The sequence below is a fragment of the Hippocampus zosterae genome, chromosome 19 (assembly GCF_025434085.1).
Source record: "Hippocampus zosterae strain Florida chromosome 19, ASM2543408v3, whole genome shotgun sequence".
NCBI lineage: Eukaryota > Metazoa > Chordata > Actinopteri > Syngnathiformes > Syngnathidae > Hippocampus > Hippocampus zosterae.
This window is the reverse complement of record NC_067469.1, coordinates 1,282,267-1,299,106: the sequence shown is the minus strand read 5'-3', so window position 1 is coordinate 1,299,106 and position 16,840 is coordinate 1,282,267. Positions and strand designations below refer to the sequence as shown.

At 43.0% G+C, this 16,840-nt stretch overlaps 1 protein-coding gene across 2 annotated transcripts in view; it reads left to right on the top strand.

Moving 5' to 3' along the window:
- The window catches only part of LOC127592364 (kinesin-like protein KIF13B), a 29,797-nt gene extending 13,079 nt beyond the window's left edge, over positions 1-16,718 (top strand). The window contains exons 26-42 of one of the 2 annotated variants that reach the window (XM_052053059.1): positions 68-200; positions 342-464; positions 625-654; positions 774-873; positions 956-1,082; positions 1,190-1,245; positions 1,330-1,448; positions 2,065-2,241; positions 2,495-2,587; positions 3,074-3,226; positions 3,299-3,379; positions 3,511-3,567; positions 4,390-4,483; positions 4,554-4,636; positions 14,384-14,449; positions 14,605-15,775; positions 16,011-16,718. In XM_052053059.1, coding sequence (XP_051909019.1) covers positions 68-200; positions 342-464; positions 625-654; positions 774-873; positions 956-1,082; positions 1,190-1,245; positions 1,330-1,448; positions 2,065-2,241; positions 2,495-2,587; positions 3,074-3,226; positions 3,299-3,379; positions 3,511-3,567; positions 4,390-4,483; positions 4,554-4,636; positions 14,384-14,449; positions 14,605-15,775; positions 16,011-16,282 — 2,935 coding nt within the window. In that variant the 3' untranslated portion in view covers positions 16,283-16,718. The remainder of the gene's footprint in view (positions 1-67; positions 201-341; positions 465-624; positions 655-773; positions 874-955; positions 1,083-1,189; positions 1,246-1,329; positions 1,449-2,064; positions 2,242-2,494; positions 2,588-3,073; positions 3,227-3,298; positions 3,380-3,510; positions 3,568-4,389; positions 4,484-4,553; positions 4,637-14,383; positions 14,450-14,604; positions 15,776-16,010) is intronic. The other variant, XM_052053058.1, reaches the window with a different exon arrangement.
- The last annotated feature ends 122 nt before the right edge of the window (positions 16,719-16,840 follow it).

Below are 16,840 nucleotides of genomic sequence, written 5' to 3'. Positions count from 1 at the left end.
GTGTAGAGGATTACCTTTGTTGAGAGTGCCGCATATTCTTTTACTCCCCACCCCCCAATCTTGGCAGGTGGAGCGAGGTGACTCGACGGGTGGAGCTGTGGGTTCAGCTAATGGAGCTAAATGATGCAGGGCAATTCACACCTGTAGAAATTCTTCCTGCGAAGGACGTACGCACTGGAGGGATCTTTCAGCTCAGACAGGTGTGGGGTTTTTTTTTTTGTTGTTTTGTTTTGTTTTTGCAGGTTTGCCTGCAAGAACTTGATGTCCAAAAACTCAAGTCAGACATGTTTTTCCATGCTCATTATCCAAAGACAACCGTTTTGGAAACGTTCCTTTCACAGGGTCAGTCTCGTCGAGTCCAGGTGGAGTTGCACCCCGTGCCAGACTCTGGCACAATGCCGCTGATCTGCATGTCGATCCTCTCCGTGTCCTTTGGAGATGTCAAGGTCCAAAATACACCAAAAGTAAGGCGAGATGACAATATTCATAGTGTAGTATTAACATTTTTTTTTCTCCGAGTGTGTTTATCTTGAGTTAAGATGCCAACAGATTTCCCTTTCATCTGCCCTTCCACCATTGATTATTTATTATTATCAAATTATTGATCTAAAAATGTTTTTCCAGGCTCGAGATGAAGATATGGACAGCTACCAGGTAAGTGCTCAATGTTTGCGCTCACAGATTAGCTCAAGTATTTGGCCAACATCTGAAAGTATTTTTTTTCTTGGTGGAGCAGCCCATCCAAAGGTGACTTTTGGTGTGTTTATGCAAAGGAATTGGATTTGGAGAGAATGAGGGAACAGTGGCTGGCCACGCTCACTCAGCGCCAGGAGTACCTGGACCAGCAGTTACAGAAAATAGTCTCCAAACCAGGTACACGTGTATCAAAACTGTCCACCATTTCACCATGAGCAAACGGTGATTTCATCTGTTACACCTGAGCATGTGAACACAGATAAGTCGGAGGACGATTTGGAGCGGGAGTCACAGCTGCTTGAATGCCGCCTGACGCTCACCGAAGAACGCAACGCCGTTTTGGTGCCGTCAGCTGGCAGTGGCATTCCTGGAGCACCGGTTGAAAAGTGCGTGTGCCACTGCGGGTTTGTGTCCAGTCCCACTGAATCATCTGGTGGGGGTTTTTTTTTTGTTTTTCAAGTCAACCAAACAATGAGGCTTTTTTTTCTTCCAGAGTTCCTGTGCCTGGAATGGAAACGCACATTCCTGTCCTGTTTCTGGATCTCAGTGGTATTTGGTCTGCAATTCTTGTAACGCTTCTCATGGCTCACTCGATGGTGAATTCTCGTCCTTGATGTTTCCGTCCGTCTGTAGCTGATGATTTCCAGTCGACCCTCTCAGCGCCTCTCGCCGGGGGGATCGATGCGTATCTCGCTGGGGAAGATGAGGATGACTTCTTTGACCTTCACATTGTCAAACATGACGATTCTCAAGTAAGGCCACGTGCACCGGGTGTCTGTTGTGCAAAACGATGAAACTTTTTCTCCGATATGTTTGAAGAGTAGGAGTAAGGGGCAAAGTCAGGGGTGTCCAAACATTTTGCCAAGGGGGCCAGATTTTATGTGGTAAAATGTCGGGGGGCCGACCTTGGCTGACATTCTTTACATTGAACAACAATATTGTTCAACAAATTTTAGTAAGCCAGTCTGTTTCACATTTCCATTTTTATTTTAATTTCAACAATCTTAAGAATTTCTTTTGGTTCATTTGAAACAGGAATTTGAAATATGATATATCAGTCAATATAAACTCGTGAGTGATGCCATCTAGTGTCTAAATGCTATTACTCATTTAGTGAATGCTATTACTCATTTAGCCACTAGAGGGAAGCAGTACTCTATGAAACATCACTCACCAGTCTACACGTGTTCCATTGCGCCCAACCTGCGGGCCAGACGGCACTGATTTTATGACAGGGGCCGAGGGCCGGATGAAATTCGACCGCGGGCCCGATTTGGCCCCCGCGCCGGACTTTGGACATGCCCGGGCTAAGTTGATATTTGAATGAAAAGATTTCATGTGCTGTAAATGTTCTCTTTTGTGGTGTAGGTCAAAGTGGAGGCGTCCTGGGACTCAACAGTACACGAGTGTCCTGAGCTCAGCCGCGTGGCATCGGGTGAGCAGAGGGTCTACCTGACTATCCGTGTCGTGGTCCAGTTGAGCCACCCCGCCCACATGCAGCTGGTCCTGAGGAAACGCATCTGTGTTAATGTCACTGGGAAAAAGGTGATCTTTGTTCTGTGTTCACATCAATCCCAAATGGGGCTTGGATGTAACGGGAACTGTGCTCTGAAATGAATGTCTCTCGAGTCGAACGGAAGGAGCGTACCACCATCTAGTGGATGCATTGTAGATTGCGGTTCATAATCCAGTGCGTCCAATATATGAAAATAAATGACAAAATAGGCCATTTGTTGAAAGTGCGCCTCATAGTCCGCCTTTTAGTGCGGAAAATACAGTATTTGTGTTTCTGATGTAGGGTTTTGCCCAGAGTCTTCTGAAGAGGATGTCCCAGCGCAGCACCGTCCCACGATGTGGCGTCACCTTTGAAATCGTCTCAAACATACCAGGAGTAAGTGTCTGGATTATACCATTTTATATATATCGACACAGAATATCCGTCACCGCAAATCTACAAACGACTACAGTGCTGTCGTGGAAACACCATTTTTACTTTGCCGACCCAAGTGGCATCTATTTTATTTTAATTTTATTTTTTTTGCTGCTCTGAATAACAAAACTGAGCAAATCAAAATGCATATTGCTCGTTCCTAAAATGTGCGCCAGGTGAGGGAGGGCTGCCAAACAACTTGAGCTATTTTTTTTTTCCCAGTCAGCACACTCATCGATAAGTTAAGATTGATGGTACCGTGATTATGCAATCGGCACGGTTTTAGTGGAAATCAATGCAGTATGTCGTTTGTTCCGAAACATTGACACCGTATTCAATAATGACGGCCGATCTTTTTTTTTTACTGTCACAAATCAAAACGAAAGTGGTGATAATTCACTTAAATATTAGTTTTCATTGAACTGATTGGCATCCTTGCTCCCTCAGGATTTTCACGGGCCAGAAGACCGAGAGATGCTGGCCCGATTGGCCGCCAGCGCGGACGATGACCAGTCGGGCAACAGTGAGGCAGCTATCGAGAAATACCTGCGCAGTGTCCTGGCTGTGGAGAACATCCTCACCCTTGACAGACTACGACAGGTTGGTCCATTCATTGAATAGACGCCATAGAAATGTGCTGTCCTTCGCCCCCAACTTAAGATCTATGTCTAGGAGGTAACAGTGAGGGAGCAACTAGCGGTCCGAGGTAAAGCAGCTCCCAGACGCTGCCTCAGCTCCCCAAACGTACACCGGGTAAGTGAACGATAGTCTTCCCCCGGGTGACAAACATCTTAGCGGCCCCCCATGTTGTTCTCTCCACCTTTTGCCCTCACTGCTCTCGCTAACACTCTAACACATGCTGCTTCTGATCATTCTCCGCCCAGCTCTCAGCCGGCAATCTGGATGTGTTCTCTTCAACTCATAAACTGGGTGACTTCAAGGTGGGAGGCAAACTACGTGTGCTTCATCATGTACAGTGCAGTGAAAAAAAAGGCTCCCAATCCCTCTGCCGAACCCCCCCCCCCCCCCCCCCCCCCCCCCCCCCCCGCCCTCACCTATGGATCACACAGGTTTCCAACCATCAAACCAATATTACCACTCGGACAACCCAAGGCAATACGAACTGCTGTTTTCCAATGACAATTCAAGGCACAAAAAAAAATAAAAATAAAATCCAAACCTTTCTGATGAGTTGAAACCTGTGTGTGTCTGATAGAGATGCAAAAAATATCAAACGCAAATCAAGAAGAGGGCAAATACTTTTTTACAGCGTTGTATCTTTGTTGTGAATTTGTGCATGATCATAAACATTTATTCATTCATTCATCTTCCGAGCCGCTTGATCCTCACTCGGGTCGCGGGGGGTGCTGGAGCCTATCCCAGCTGTCTTCGGGCAGTAGGCGGGGGACACCCTGAATCGGTTGCCAGCCAATCGCAGGGCACACAGAGACGAACAACCATTCGCACTCACACCTAGGGACAATTCAGAGTGTTCAATCAGCCTGCCACGCATGTTTTTGGAATGTGGGAGGAAACCGGAGCACCCGGAGAAAACCCACGCAGGCCCGGGGAGAACATGCAAACTCCACACAGGGAGGCCGGAGCTGGAATCGAACCCCGTACCTCTGCACTGTGAAGCCGACGTGCTAACCACTGGACTACCGGGCCGCCATAAACATTTAATACATGTAAAATGGGGTGGTAGTGTCATGGGAATTTTGACATTTTTAACAGCGCTAAATGGAATGCGTATAACTGTGCAGGGTTGGGAGAGTCACCAGAACCTCTCGGCTGCTTCTCCTGAGTCCAGGCGCACGATGCCCAGCGCCGTATCGCACAGTCTGAATGCAGAAACGGGTGCGACCAAAATTGTACTTCATTGTTTCTTCTTGTTTTGAAGGCTAAGCTCTGCTTTCTCTTCCTTCAGGGAAATCTGTGCCTGATTTCATGAAGTCATTACTTTCTGGTGGGAACAATGACAGTGGAGAGGAGATGACTGTCCATCAGCAGGTCTATCCATCCTGGGATTTATTTGATTTATTTCAAGTTTGTTATCAGATTCTAGATTTAAAAGGGGCAAATGAAAGATGGAAAAAAGAAAGAAAGATGTACAATAAGTGATCCTTGTTCTTTAGACAAAAAGACATCCCAGATACAGATGAAAGGCAGTCACGTCAAACTTTGGTTTTGTAATGTGGGACGAGCTGTTTAGAAATACAAAGTCGCACCACTTAAAGTGTAACCGATTCAGTTGCATTACGTGTTTTACAATGTGCCGACTGCGACGAAAGCTCCCGCTGAGATGGGAACATGCTGTGTAAAAGGAGAGGTAATTAGGAGCAAGCGAACCGTGTCATGCTTGCGTCGTCGAGACGCGTGAGATGGAGTGCTTCATTGCTGTAAAAATAGGACAGCGCTCCTGTTATTTGATGAGCAGCTAAAGCCACAGTTTGTGGCTTCCCTCAGTGGGCCACCCAGGGGGAATCTAATCAAGGAAATCAGGCAGTGGAAACTCCCCGGGCTGCTGACGAGTTGCAACAGTTGGAAGGAAACCACAGTACCAGGAGAAACCCTATGTTGTTGTTATGTTATGTAGTAAGGCGTTTTTAAGCCCAAAAAAACGACCATGTATAGTAAGGCGTTTTTAGCCCGAAAAAACCGACATAGTATAGTAAGGCGTTTTTAAGCTGGAAAAAAAAAACGACATAGTATAGTAAGGCGTTTCTAGCCCGAAAAAAAGGACATAGTATAGTAAGGTATTTTTAAGCTGAAAAAAACGACATAGTATAGTAAGGCGTTTTTAGCCCGAAAAAAACGACCATGTATAGTAAGGCATTTCTAGCCCGAACAAAACGACCATGTATAGTAAGGCGTTTTTAGGCCGAAAAAAACGACATAGTATAGTAAGGCGTTTCTAGCCCGAACAAAACGACCATGTATAGTAAGGCGTTTTTGGCCCGAAAAAAAACGACATAGTATACTATGTCGTTTCTAGCCCGAAAAAAACGACATAGTATAGTAAGGCGTTTTTAAGCTGAAAAAAACGACATAGTATAGTAAGGCGTTTCTAGCCCGAACAAAACGACCATGTACAGTAAGGCGTTTTTAGGCCGAAAAAAACGACATAGTATAGTAAGGCGTTTTTAGGCCGAAAAAAAAAAACGACATAGTATAGTAAGGCGTTTCTAGCCCGAACAAAACGACCATGTATAGTAAGGCGTTTTTAGGCCGAAAAAAACGACATAGTATAGTAAGGCGTTTCTAGCCCGAACAAAACGACCATGTATAGTAAGGCGTTTTTAGGCCGAAAAAAACGACCATGTATAGTAAGGCGTTTTTAGCCCGAAAAAAACGACCATGTATAGTAAGGCGTTTTTGGCCCGGAAAAAACGACATACAATAGTAAGGCGTTTTTAGGCCGAAAAAAACGACAGTATAGTAAGGCGTTTTTAAGCTGAAAAAAACGACATAGTATAGTAAGGCGTTTCTAGCCCGAAAAAAACGACATAGCATACTAAGGCATTTTTGGCCCGAAAAAAAGGACATAGTAGATATAGTAAGGCGTTTTTAGGCCGAAAAAAACGACCGTGTATAGTAAGGCGTTTTTGGCCCGAAAAAAAGGACATAGTATAGTATGTTGCTTCTCGCCCGAAAAAAACGACATAGTATAGTAAGGCGTTTTTAAGCTGAAAAAAACGACATAGTATAGTAAGGCGTTTTTAGGCCGAAAAAAACAACATAGTATAGTAAGGCATTTTTAATAATAAATAAAATACACCAAACGCTTTGCTTTTTTTTAACTGTAAACCATCCCTAGTGCATGCCAAATACGCCTATAGTGCAGTGCCAGTCACAGTCATTTGTGGCGTAGGGGTACAGATGCAGGTCTTTGGTCCAGGCAACCCCGGTTCGAACCCTGCTCAGTGGTGTATGAAAATACAACACCAAACACAAGGTTACTTTTTCCTGCAAACTTTCCAGAGTGCATGTCAAATACGCCTTTAGTGCAGTGCAAATCATAGTGACTGGTGGTGTAGGGGTACAGATGCACGTGTTCTGTCCAGGCAACCCCGGTTCGAACCCCGCTCGGTGGTGTCTGAAAATACAACACCAAACACGAGGTTACTCTACGAGTATAGTAACGCATTTTTAGGCCGAAAAAAAACGACATAGTATATTATGCCGTTTTAAGCCGAAAAAAACGACATAGTATAGTAAGCCGTTTTTAAGCCAAAAAAACGACCATGTATAGTAAGGCGTTTTTGGCATGAAAAAAACGACATAGTATAGTAAGGCATTTTTGGCCCAAAAAAACGACCATGTATAGTAAGGCGTTTTTGGCCCGAAAAAAACAACCATGGATAGTAAGGCGTTTTTGGCCCGAAAAAAACGCCCATGTATAGTAAGGCGTTTTTAAGCCGAAAAAACGACCATGTATAGTAAGGCGTTTTTAGGCCGAAAAAAACGACCATGTATAGTACGGCGTTTTTGGCCCGAAAAAAACGACTATACTAAGGCGTTTTTAAGCCGAAAAAACGACCATGTATAGTAAGGCGTTTTTTAGGCCGAAAAAAAGACATAGTATAGTAAGGCGTTTTTAAGCCGAAAAAACGACCATGTATAGTAAGGCGTTTTTAGGCCGAAAAAAACGACCATGTATAGTAAGGCGTTTTTAGGCCGAAAAAAACGACATAGTATAGTAAGGCGTTTCTAGGCCGAAAAAAACGACATAGTATAGTATGCCGTTTTTAAGCCGAAAAAACGACCATGTATAGTAAGGCGTTTTTAGGCCGAAAAAAACGACCATGTATAGTAAGGCGTTTTTGGCCCGAAAAAAACGACCATGTATAGTAAGGCGTTTTTGAGCCGAAAAAAACGACATAGTATAGTAAGGCGTTTTTAAGCCGAAAAAACGACCATGTATAGTAAGGCGTTTTTAGGCCGAAAAAAACGACATAGTATAGTAAGGCGTTTCTAGCCCGAAAAAAACGACATAGTATAGTATGGCGTTTTTAAGCCGAAAAAACGACCATGTATAGTAAGGCGTTTTTAGGCCGAAAAAAACGACCATGTATAGTAAGGCGTTTTTGGCATGAAAAAAACGACATAGTATAGTAAGGCATTTTTGGCCCAAAAAAACGACCATGTATAGTAAGGCGTTTTTGGCCCGAAAAAAACAACCATGGATAGTAAGGCGTTTTTGGCCCGAAAAAAACAACCATGGATAGTAAGGCGTTTTTGAGCCGAAAAAACGACATAGTATAGTAAGGCGTTTTTAAGCCGAAAAAACGACCATGTATAGTAAGGCGTTTTTAGGCCGAAAAAAACGACCATGTATAGTAAGGCGTTTTTGGCCCGAAAAAAACGACATAGTATCGTAAGGCGTTTCTAGGCCGAAAAAAACGACATAGTATAGTATGCCGTTTTTAAGCCGAAAAAACGACCATGTATAGTAAGGCGTTTTTAGGCCGAAAAAAACGACCATGTATAGTAAGGCGTTTTTGGCCCGAAAAAAACGACCATGTATAGTAAGGCGTTTTTGAGCCGAAAAAAACGACATAGTATAGTAAGGCGTTTTTAAGCCGAAAAAACGACCATGTATAGTAAGGCGTTTTTAGGCCGAAAAAAACGACATAGTATAGTAAGGCCATTTTTAATAATAAATAAAATACACCAAACGCTTTGCTTTTTTTTAACTGTAAACCATCCCTAGTGCATGCCAAATACGCCTATAGTGCAGTGCCAGTCACAGTCATTGGTGGCGTAGGGGTACAGATGCAGGTCTTTGGTCCAGGCAACCCCGGTTCGAACCCTGCTCAGTGGTGTATGAAAATACAACACCAAACACAAGGTTACTTTTTCCTGCAAACTTTCCAGAGTGCATGTCAAATACGCCTTTAGTGCAGTGCAAATCATAGTGACTGGTGGTGTAGGGGTACAGATGCACGTGTTCTGTCCAGGCAACCCCGGTTCGAACCCCGCTCGGTGGTGTCTGAAAATACAACACCAAACACGAGGTTACTCTACGAGTATAGTAACGCATTTTTAGGCCGAAAAAAAACGACATAGTATATTATGCCGTTTTAAGCCGAAAAAAACGACATAGTATAGTAAGCCGTTTTTAAGCCAAAAAAACGACCATGTATAGTAAGGCGTTTTTGGCATGAAAAAAACGACATAGTATAGTAAGGCATTTTTGGCCCAAAAAAACGACCATGTATAGTAAGGCGTTTTTGGCCCGAAAAAAACAACCATGGATAGTAAGGCGTTTTTGGCCCGAAAAAAACGCCCATGTATAGTAAGGCGTTTTTAAGCCGAAAAAACGACCATGTATAGTAAGGCGTTTTTGGCCCGAAAAAAACAACCATGGATAGTAAGGCGTTTTTGGCCCGAAAAAAACGCCCATGTATAGTAAGGCGTTTTTAAGCCGAAAAAACGACCATGTATAGTAAGGCGTTTTTAGGCCGAAAAAAACGACCATGTATAGTACGGCGTTTTTGGCCCGAAAAAAACGACTATACTAAGGCGTTTTTAAGCCGAAAAAACGACCATGTATAGTAAGGCGTTTTTTAGGCCGAAAAAAAGACATAGTATAGTAAGGCGTTTTTAAGCCGAAAAAACGACCATGTATAGTAAGGCGTTTTTAGGCCGAAAAAAACGACCATGTATAGTAAGGCGTTTTTAGGCCGAAAAAAACGACATAGTATAGTAAGGCGTTTCTAGGCCGAAAAAAACGACATAGTATAGTATGCCGTTTTTAAGCCAGAAAAAACGACCATGTATAGTAAGGCGTTTTTAGGCCGAAAAAAACGACCATGTATAGTAAGGCGTTTTTGGCCCGAAAAAAACGACCATGTATAGTAAGGCGTTTTTGAGCCGAAAAAAACGACATAGTATAGTAAGGCGTTTTTAAGCCGAAAAAACGACCATGTATAGTAAGGCGTTTTTAGGCCGAAAAAAACGACATAGTATAGTAAGGCGTTTCTAGCCCGAAAAAAACGACATAGTATAGTATGGCGTTTTTAAGCCGAAAAAACGACCATGTATAGTAAGGCGTTTTTAGGCCGAAAAAAACGACCATGTATAGTAAGGCGTTTTTGGCATGAAAAAAACGACATAGTATAGTAAGGCATTTTTGGCCCAAAAAAACGACCATGTATAGTAAGGCGTTTTTGGCCCGAAAAAAACAACCATGGATAGTAAGGCGTTTTTGGCCCGAAAAAAACAACCATGGATAGTAAGGCGTTTTTGAGCCGAAAAAACGACATAGTATAGTAAGGCGTTTTTAAGCCGAAAAAACGACCATGTATAGTAAGGCGTTTTTAGGCCGAAAAAAACGACCATGTATAGTAAGGCGTTTTTGGCCCGAAAAAAACGACATAGTATAGTAAGGCGTTTCTAGGCCGAAAAAAACGACATAGTATAGTATGCCGTTTTTAAGCCGAAAAAACGACCATGTATAGTAAGGCGTTTTTAGGCCGAAAAAAACGACCATGTATAGTAAGGCGTTTTTGGCCCGAAAAAAACGACCATGTATAGTAAGGCGTTTTTGAGCCGAAAAAAACGACATAGTATAGTAAGGCGTTTTTAAGCCGAAAAAACGACCATGTATAGTAAGGCGTTTTTAGGCCGAAAAAAACGACATAGTATAGTAAGGCGTTTCTAGCCCGAAAAAAACGACATAGTATAGTATGGCGTTTTTAAGCCGAAAAAACGACCATGTATAGTAAGGCGTTTTTAGGCCGAAAAAAACGACCATGTATAGTAAGGCGTTTTTGGCATGAAAAAAACGACATAGTATAGTAAGGCATTTTTGGCCCAAAAAAACGACCATGTATAGTAAGGCGTTTTTGGCCCGAAAAAAACAACCATGGATAGTAAGGCGTTTTTGGCCCGAAAAAAACAACCATGGATAGTAAGGCGTTTTTGAGCCGAAAAAAACGACATAGTATAGTAAGGCGTTTTTAAGCCGAAAAAACGACCATGTATAGTAAGGCGTTTTTAGGCCGAAAAAAACGACCATGTATAGTAAGGCGTTTTTGGCCCGAAAAAAACGACCATGTATAGTAAGGCGTTTTTGAGCCGAAAAAAACGACATAGTATAGTAAGGCGTTTTTAGGCCGAAAAAAACGACCATGTATAGTAAGGCGTTTTTGGCCCGAAAAAAACGACCATGTATAGTAAGGCGTTTTTGAGCCGAAAAAAACGACATAGTATAGTAAGGCGTTTTTAGGCCGAAAAAAACGACCATGTATAGTAAGGCGTTTTTGGCCCGAAAAAAACGACCATGTATAGTAAGGCGTTTTTGAGCCGAAAAAAACGACATAGTATAGTAAGGCGTTTTTAGGCCGAAAAAAACGACATAGTATAGTAAGGCGTTTCTAGCCCGAAAAAAACGACATAGTATAGTATGGCGTTTTTAAGCCGAAAAAAAGACCATGTATAGTAAGGCGTTTTTGGCATGAAAAAACGACATAGTATAGTAAGGCATTTTTGGCCAAAAAAACGACCATGTATAGTAAGGCGTTTTTAGGCCGAAAAAAAAACGACCATGTATAGTAAGGCGTTTTTTGGCCCGAAAAAAACAACCATGGATAGTAAGGCGTTTTTGGCCCGAAAAAAAACGACCATGTATAGTAAGGCGTTTTTGAGCCGAAAAAAATGACATAGTATAGTAAGGAGGCGTTTTTAGGCCGAAAAAAACGACATAGTATAGTAAGGCGTTTCTAGCCCGAAAAAACGACATAGTATAGTAAGGCGTTTTTAAGCCGAAAAAAACGACCATGTATAGTAAGGCGTTTTTAAGCCGAAAAACGACCATGTATAGTAAGCATTTTTAAGCCGAAAAAAACGACATATATAGTAAGGCGTTTCTAGCCCGAAAAAAAACGACATAGTATAGTAAGGCGTTTTTAAGCCGAAAAAAAACGACCATGTATAGTAAGGGCGTTTTTGGCCTGAAAAAAACAACCATGGATAGTAAGGCGTTTTTGAGCCGAAAAAAACGACATAGTATAGTAAGGCGTTTTTAAGCCGAAAAAAACGACCATGGTATAGTAAGTCGTTTTTGGCCCGAAAAAAACAACCATGGATAGTAAGGCGTTTTTGAGCCGAAAAAAACGACATAGTATAGTAAGGCGTTTTTGGCCCGAAAAAAACGACAGTATAGTAAGGCGTTTCTAGCCCGAAAAAAACGACATAGTATAGTATGGCGTTTTTAAGCCGAAAAAAACGACCATGTATAGTAAGGCTTTTTCAGGCCGGAAAAAAAACGACCATGTATAGTAAGGCGTTTGTAGCCCGAAAAAAACGACCATGTATAGTAAGTGTTTGTAGGCCGAAAAAAACGACCAATGTATAGTAAGGCGTTTTTAGGCCGAAAAAAATGACCATGTATATATAGTAGAGCGTTTTTGGCCCGAAAAAAACATACAATAGTAAGACGTTTTTAGGTCGAAAAAAAACGACCAGTATAGTAAGGCGTTTTTGGCCCGAAAAAAAAACGACATACAATAGTAAGGCGTTTTTAGGCCGAAAAAACGACCATGTATAGTAAGGCGTTTTTGGCCCTGAAAAAAAACGACATACAATAGTAAGGCGTTTTTAAGCTGAAAAAAACGACATAGTATAGTAAAATGCGTTACTATATTCGTAGAGTAACCTCGTGTTTGGTGTTGTATTTTCAGACACCACCGAGCGGGGTTCGAACCGGGGTTGCCTGGACAGAACACGTGCATCTGTACCCCTACACCACCAGTCACTATGATTTGCACTGCACTAAAGGCGTATTTGACATGCACTCTGGAAAGTTTGCAGGAAAAAGTAACCATGTGTTTGGTGTTGTATTTTCATACACCACTGAGCAGGGTTCGAACCAGGGTTGCCTGGACCAAACACCTGCATCTGTACCCCTACGCCACCAATGACTGTGAATGGCACTGCACTATAGGCGTATTTGGCATGCACTAGGGAGGGTTTACAGTTAAAAAAAAAGCAAAGCGTTTGGTGTATTTTATTTATTATAAAAATGCCTTACTATACTATGTCGTTTTTTTCGGCCTAAAAACGCCTTACTATACTATGTCGTTTTTTTTCAGCTTAAAAACGCCTTACTATACATGGTCGTTTTTTTCAGCCTGAAAACGCCTTCCTATACATGGTCGTTTTTTTCGGCTTAAAAACGCCATACTATACATGGTCGTTTTTTTCGGCTCAAAAACGCCTTACTATACATGGTCGTTTTTTTCGGCTTAAAAACGCCATACTATACATGGTCGTTTTTTTCGGCTTAAAAACGCCTTACTATATACTATGTCGTTTTTTTCGGGCCAAAAACGCCTTACTATTACATGGTCGTTTTTTTCGGCCAAAAATGCCTTACTATACTATGTCGTTTTTTTCATGCCAAAAACGCCTTAATTCTATGTCGTTTTTTTCGGCTCAAAAACGCCTTACTATACATGGTCGTTTTTTTCGGCTTAAAAACGCCTTACTATATACTATGTCGTTTTTTTCGGGCCAAAAACGCCTTACTATACATGGTCGTTTTTTTCGGCCTAAAAACGCCTTACTATTACATGGTCGTTTTTTTCGGCCAAAAATGCCTTACTATACTATGTCGTTTTTTTCATGCCAAAAACGCCTTAATTCTATGTCGTTTTTTTCGGCTCAAAAACGCCTTACTATACATGGTCGTTTTTTTCGGGCCAAAAACGCCTTACTATCCATGGTTGTTTTTTTCGGCCTAAAAACGCCTTACTATACATGGTCGTTTTTTTTCGGCTTAAAACGCCATACTATACCATGTCGTTTTTTTCTGCCTAAAAAACGCCTTACTATACATGGTCGATTTTTTGGGGCCAAAAACGCCTTACTATACATGGTCGTTTTTTTCGGCCTAAAAACGCCTTACTATACATGGTCGTTATTTTCGGCTTAAAAACGCCTTACTATACTATGTCGTTTTTTCCGGCCTAAAAACGCCTTACTATACATGGTCGTTTTTTTCGGCCTACAAACACCTTACTATACATGGTCGTTTTTTTTCGGCCTAAAAACGCCTTACTATACATGGTGGTTGTTTTCGGCCTAAAAACGCCTTACTATTGTATGTCTTTTTTTCGGGCCAAAAACGCCTTACTATACATGGTCGTTTTTTCGGCTTAAAAACGCCTTACTATACTATGTTGTTTTTTTCGGGCCAAAAACGCCTTACTATACTATGTCGTTTTTTTCGGCCTAAAAACGCCTTACTATACATGGTCGTTTTTTTTCGGCCTAAAAACGCCTTACTATACATGGTGGTTTTTTTCGGCCTAAAAACACCTTACTATTGTATGTCGTTTTTTTCGGGCCAAAAACGCCTTACTATACATGGTCGTTTTTTCGGCTTAAAAACGCCTTACTATACTATGTCGTTCTTTTCGGCTTAAAACGGCATAATATACTATGTTGTTTTTTTATGGCTAAAAACGCCTTACTATACATGGTCGTTTTTTTCGGGTTAGAAATGCCTACTATACTGTCGTTTTTTTTCGGCCTAAAAACGCCATACTATACTGTCGTTTTTTTCGGCCTAAAAACGCCTTACTATACTATGTCATTTTTTTCGGCCAAAAACGCCTTTTTAGCCGAAAGAAAATGACCATGATTAGTAAGGCGTTTTTTGCCGAAAAAAACCCGACCATGTCAAGTAAGGCGTTTTTAGCCCAAAAACAATATATGTTCCAGAAAAATAAAATAAAAATTCTGTTCCAGAACATACCTCGTATCCTGGTGCAGTCCGCCAGTATGGAAGAGGGAATGAATGACACACGCCTGCAAGTAAGTTTGAGGATACAGACTTCCTCCTTTGCTGCAGGGCTAAAGCAATTCAACTCACACTCTGCCACGCACGCGGACCAAACTGTTAACAAGTCAACCATTAACTTACGAAAACCCCAAAGTAATCACACAAGTCGTCGTGGTTGTGCCTTCAGGTTGCGACTGAGCAAAGCAGCCCCGCTCTCATGTCCCAGGAGAGCCCCAGATCGGTGCCTCTCCCTACGCCAATCAGCCCAGAGACACAAGACTCCACCCAGAATTTGCTGAGCGAAGCGTCCGGCGGTTACATGTCGACGATACCGCTTTCAGACGTCTTCACGCTGAGCTGGGACCTTCCTCCGTCGTCAGGTCAACGGGCTGCCAGTTTTGCGGCCGTGACAAACGAAGAAGACGAGGAAGTGATGCAGAGACTCTCCTTTGGCTCCGGGTCTGAACCTCAGGAGGCTTTCCAAGCAGCTGCGGAGAACACCGACCTGTCGCAGTCCAAAGCAAAGGATAGTTCATTAGTTCATTTAAATCGGAGTCTCCGGGACCCAAATGCATCTCATGCAGCGCAGGAAGTCAAAGCCTCTTCTGCATGCGCAGTGTCCGATCGCCCGACAACACCGGTGCATTTAGAACGTGACCCGATGACACCAAAGCAAGTCGACAGTGTGCCGACACCGTCAAATTCATTTATTGTAGAAGAGCAACAACCAAAGACTTTTTCGACTGAAAGTGTTCAAACGAATGTGAAAGAAGCAAGTAAAGCAATTCAAAAAGTGTGTGAGAAGAACCAACCATCCAACCCAGACCAGACTGAGACTGGTCCTGAAGCTCCTCCGTCTGTCTTCACCCACACGTTATCCCAACCGCCTCCGGTTCCACCGAAGAATTGCGATCCACCATCTTGTTCCCGGGAAAAATCCCCTTTCAAGGACTCCAGCGGTTCTGCCATCCTAGTTCCCTCCAGCGAGGACGTCCACCTGGCCGCAACATCCGCCGCCTCGGCAAAATCCTCCAAATCGCCTGCTGCAGCAGTCAAACCTTTCAAGATACAGAAAGTCCAGTCATCAGATCTCAAGTCCTTCCGGCGTATACTCGGGGAGCCCGTTCAAACCGAGACCGGCAGCTCTTCACCATTGCACAGCAATCTCGCCGAGTCCCTGGAGCTCATCTTAGACTGCGGGGAAGGAGGGGGAACTGCTGCCGTCTCTCTGCCCGACTGGCTGAAAGAAGGCGAATTCGTCACTGTCGGGACCAATAAAAGCGGCGTCGTGCGCTACGTGGGACCCACAGACTTTGCCCAAGGCGTGTGGGTGGGCGTGGAACTGGAGGTACCTGCAGGTGAGTGGAAAAGATCCTTTTTGTTTTAAAACCTTGGCAAAGTCAAATAATAAAAATGCCCAACAGAATACTGTGATCCACTGGATCAGTTCTAGCCAATAAAACCAGACATACACGGTCTAAAAATACATTGCAATCCCCAAAAAGATGTTCATTTGAGGGCAGGGTGTGGGGGTTCGGGGTGTGACAAGAGCACAAATCATTACTTTGGAGCATCACATCTGTCATTTACCAGGAAAGAATGACGGCTCTGTGGGTGGGAAGCACTACTTCCACTGCAATCCAGGTTACGGAGTCCTGGTCCGGCCGGACAGGGTGAGCCGCAGTGGCGCCAAACGCCGTCGACAGCAGCAGAAGCGTCGCAGTGCCAACCTGTCGGGATCCACTCCGAACCTGGAGGCGCTCACGGCGCTGGCCAAAGGTGATGCCGCCTTTGCATCATCATCCTCATCGTCGTCCTCGTCATTACCTTCTCGCGATGGTGCAGAGGACCTGAAAAATTCTTGAGAGAGGAGGCTCAGCCGTGCAAATGTTGGGTTGAGGCTGTACATACTTGATGCCGTAAACATGATTCAATATGTTTGCACATCTAACCCATTTCTCCCTGAGGTTTCCATTCAATGCTGCGTGTGTGTCGCTCACTTCCACACTTCCACGCCAAGAAGTGTAGGTTTTGTTTTACTTTTGCATGAACAACGATCATATCGTATTTAGAAGATGAGGATGCTTTCACAAAAGCGTTTTACTGCTTGAGGATTATGTTTCGATAAAATGATTCGAGTTTTGTGTGCCTTATTGATTGTTGAGAATATGTCATGAATTGTGCAAAGAGCTTTTTTTTTCCTTTCATGAATTAAATGCAGCAAAACATTTGGGGGTCTTATTTTTTTTAACAATGTTTTGTGACTTTACGTGAATAAATCAAGTCATTTTTGGACACAAACATGTTTTTTGTTTTGTTTTAAACATGTGCTCAGTGAGGCTTTAGCATATCAGGGCTAGCTGGTGCTAGCTGGTCCACCCCTTCATTCACAGAACTTGAAACAGCAAATCTGTTTGCAGTCT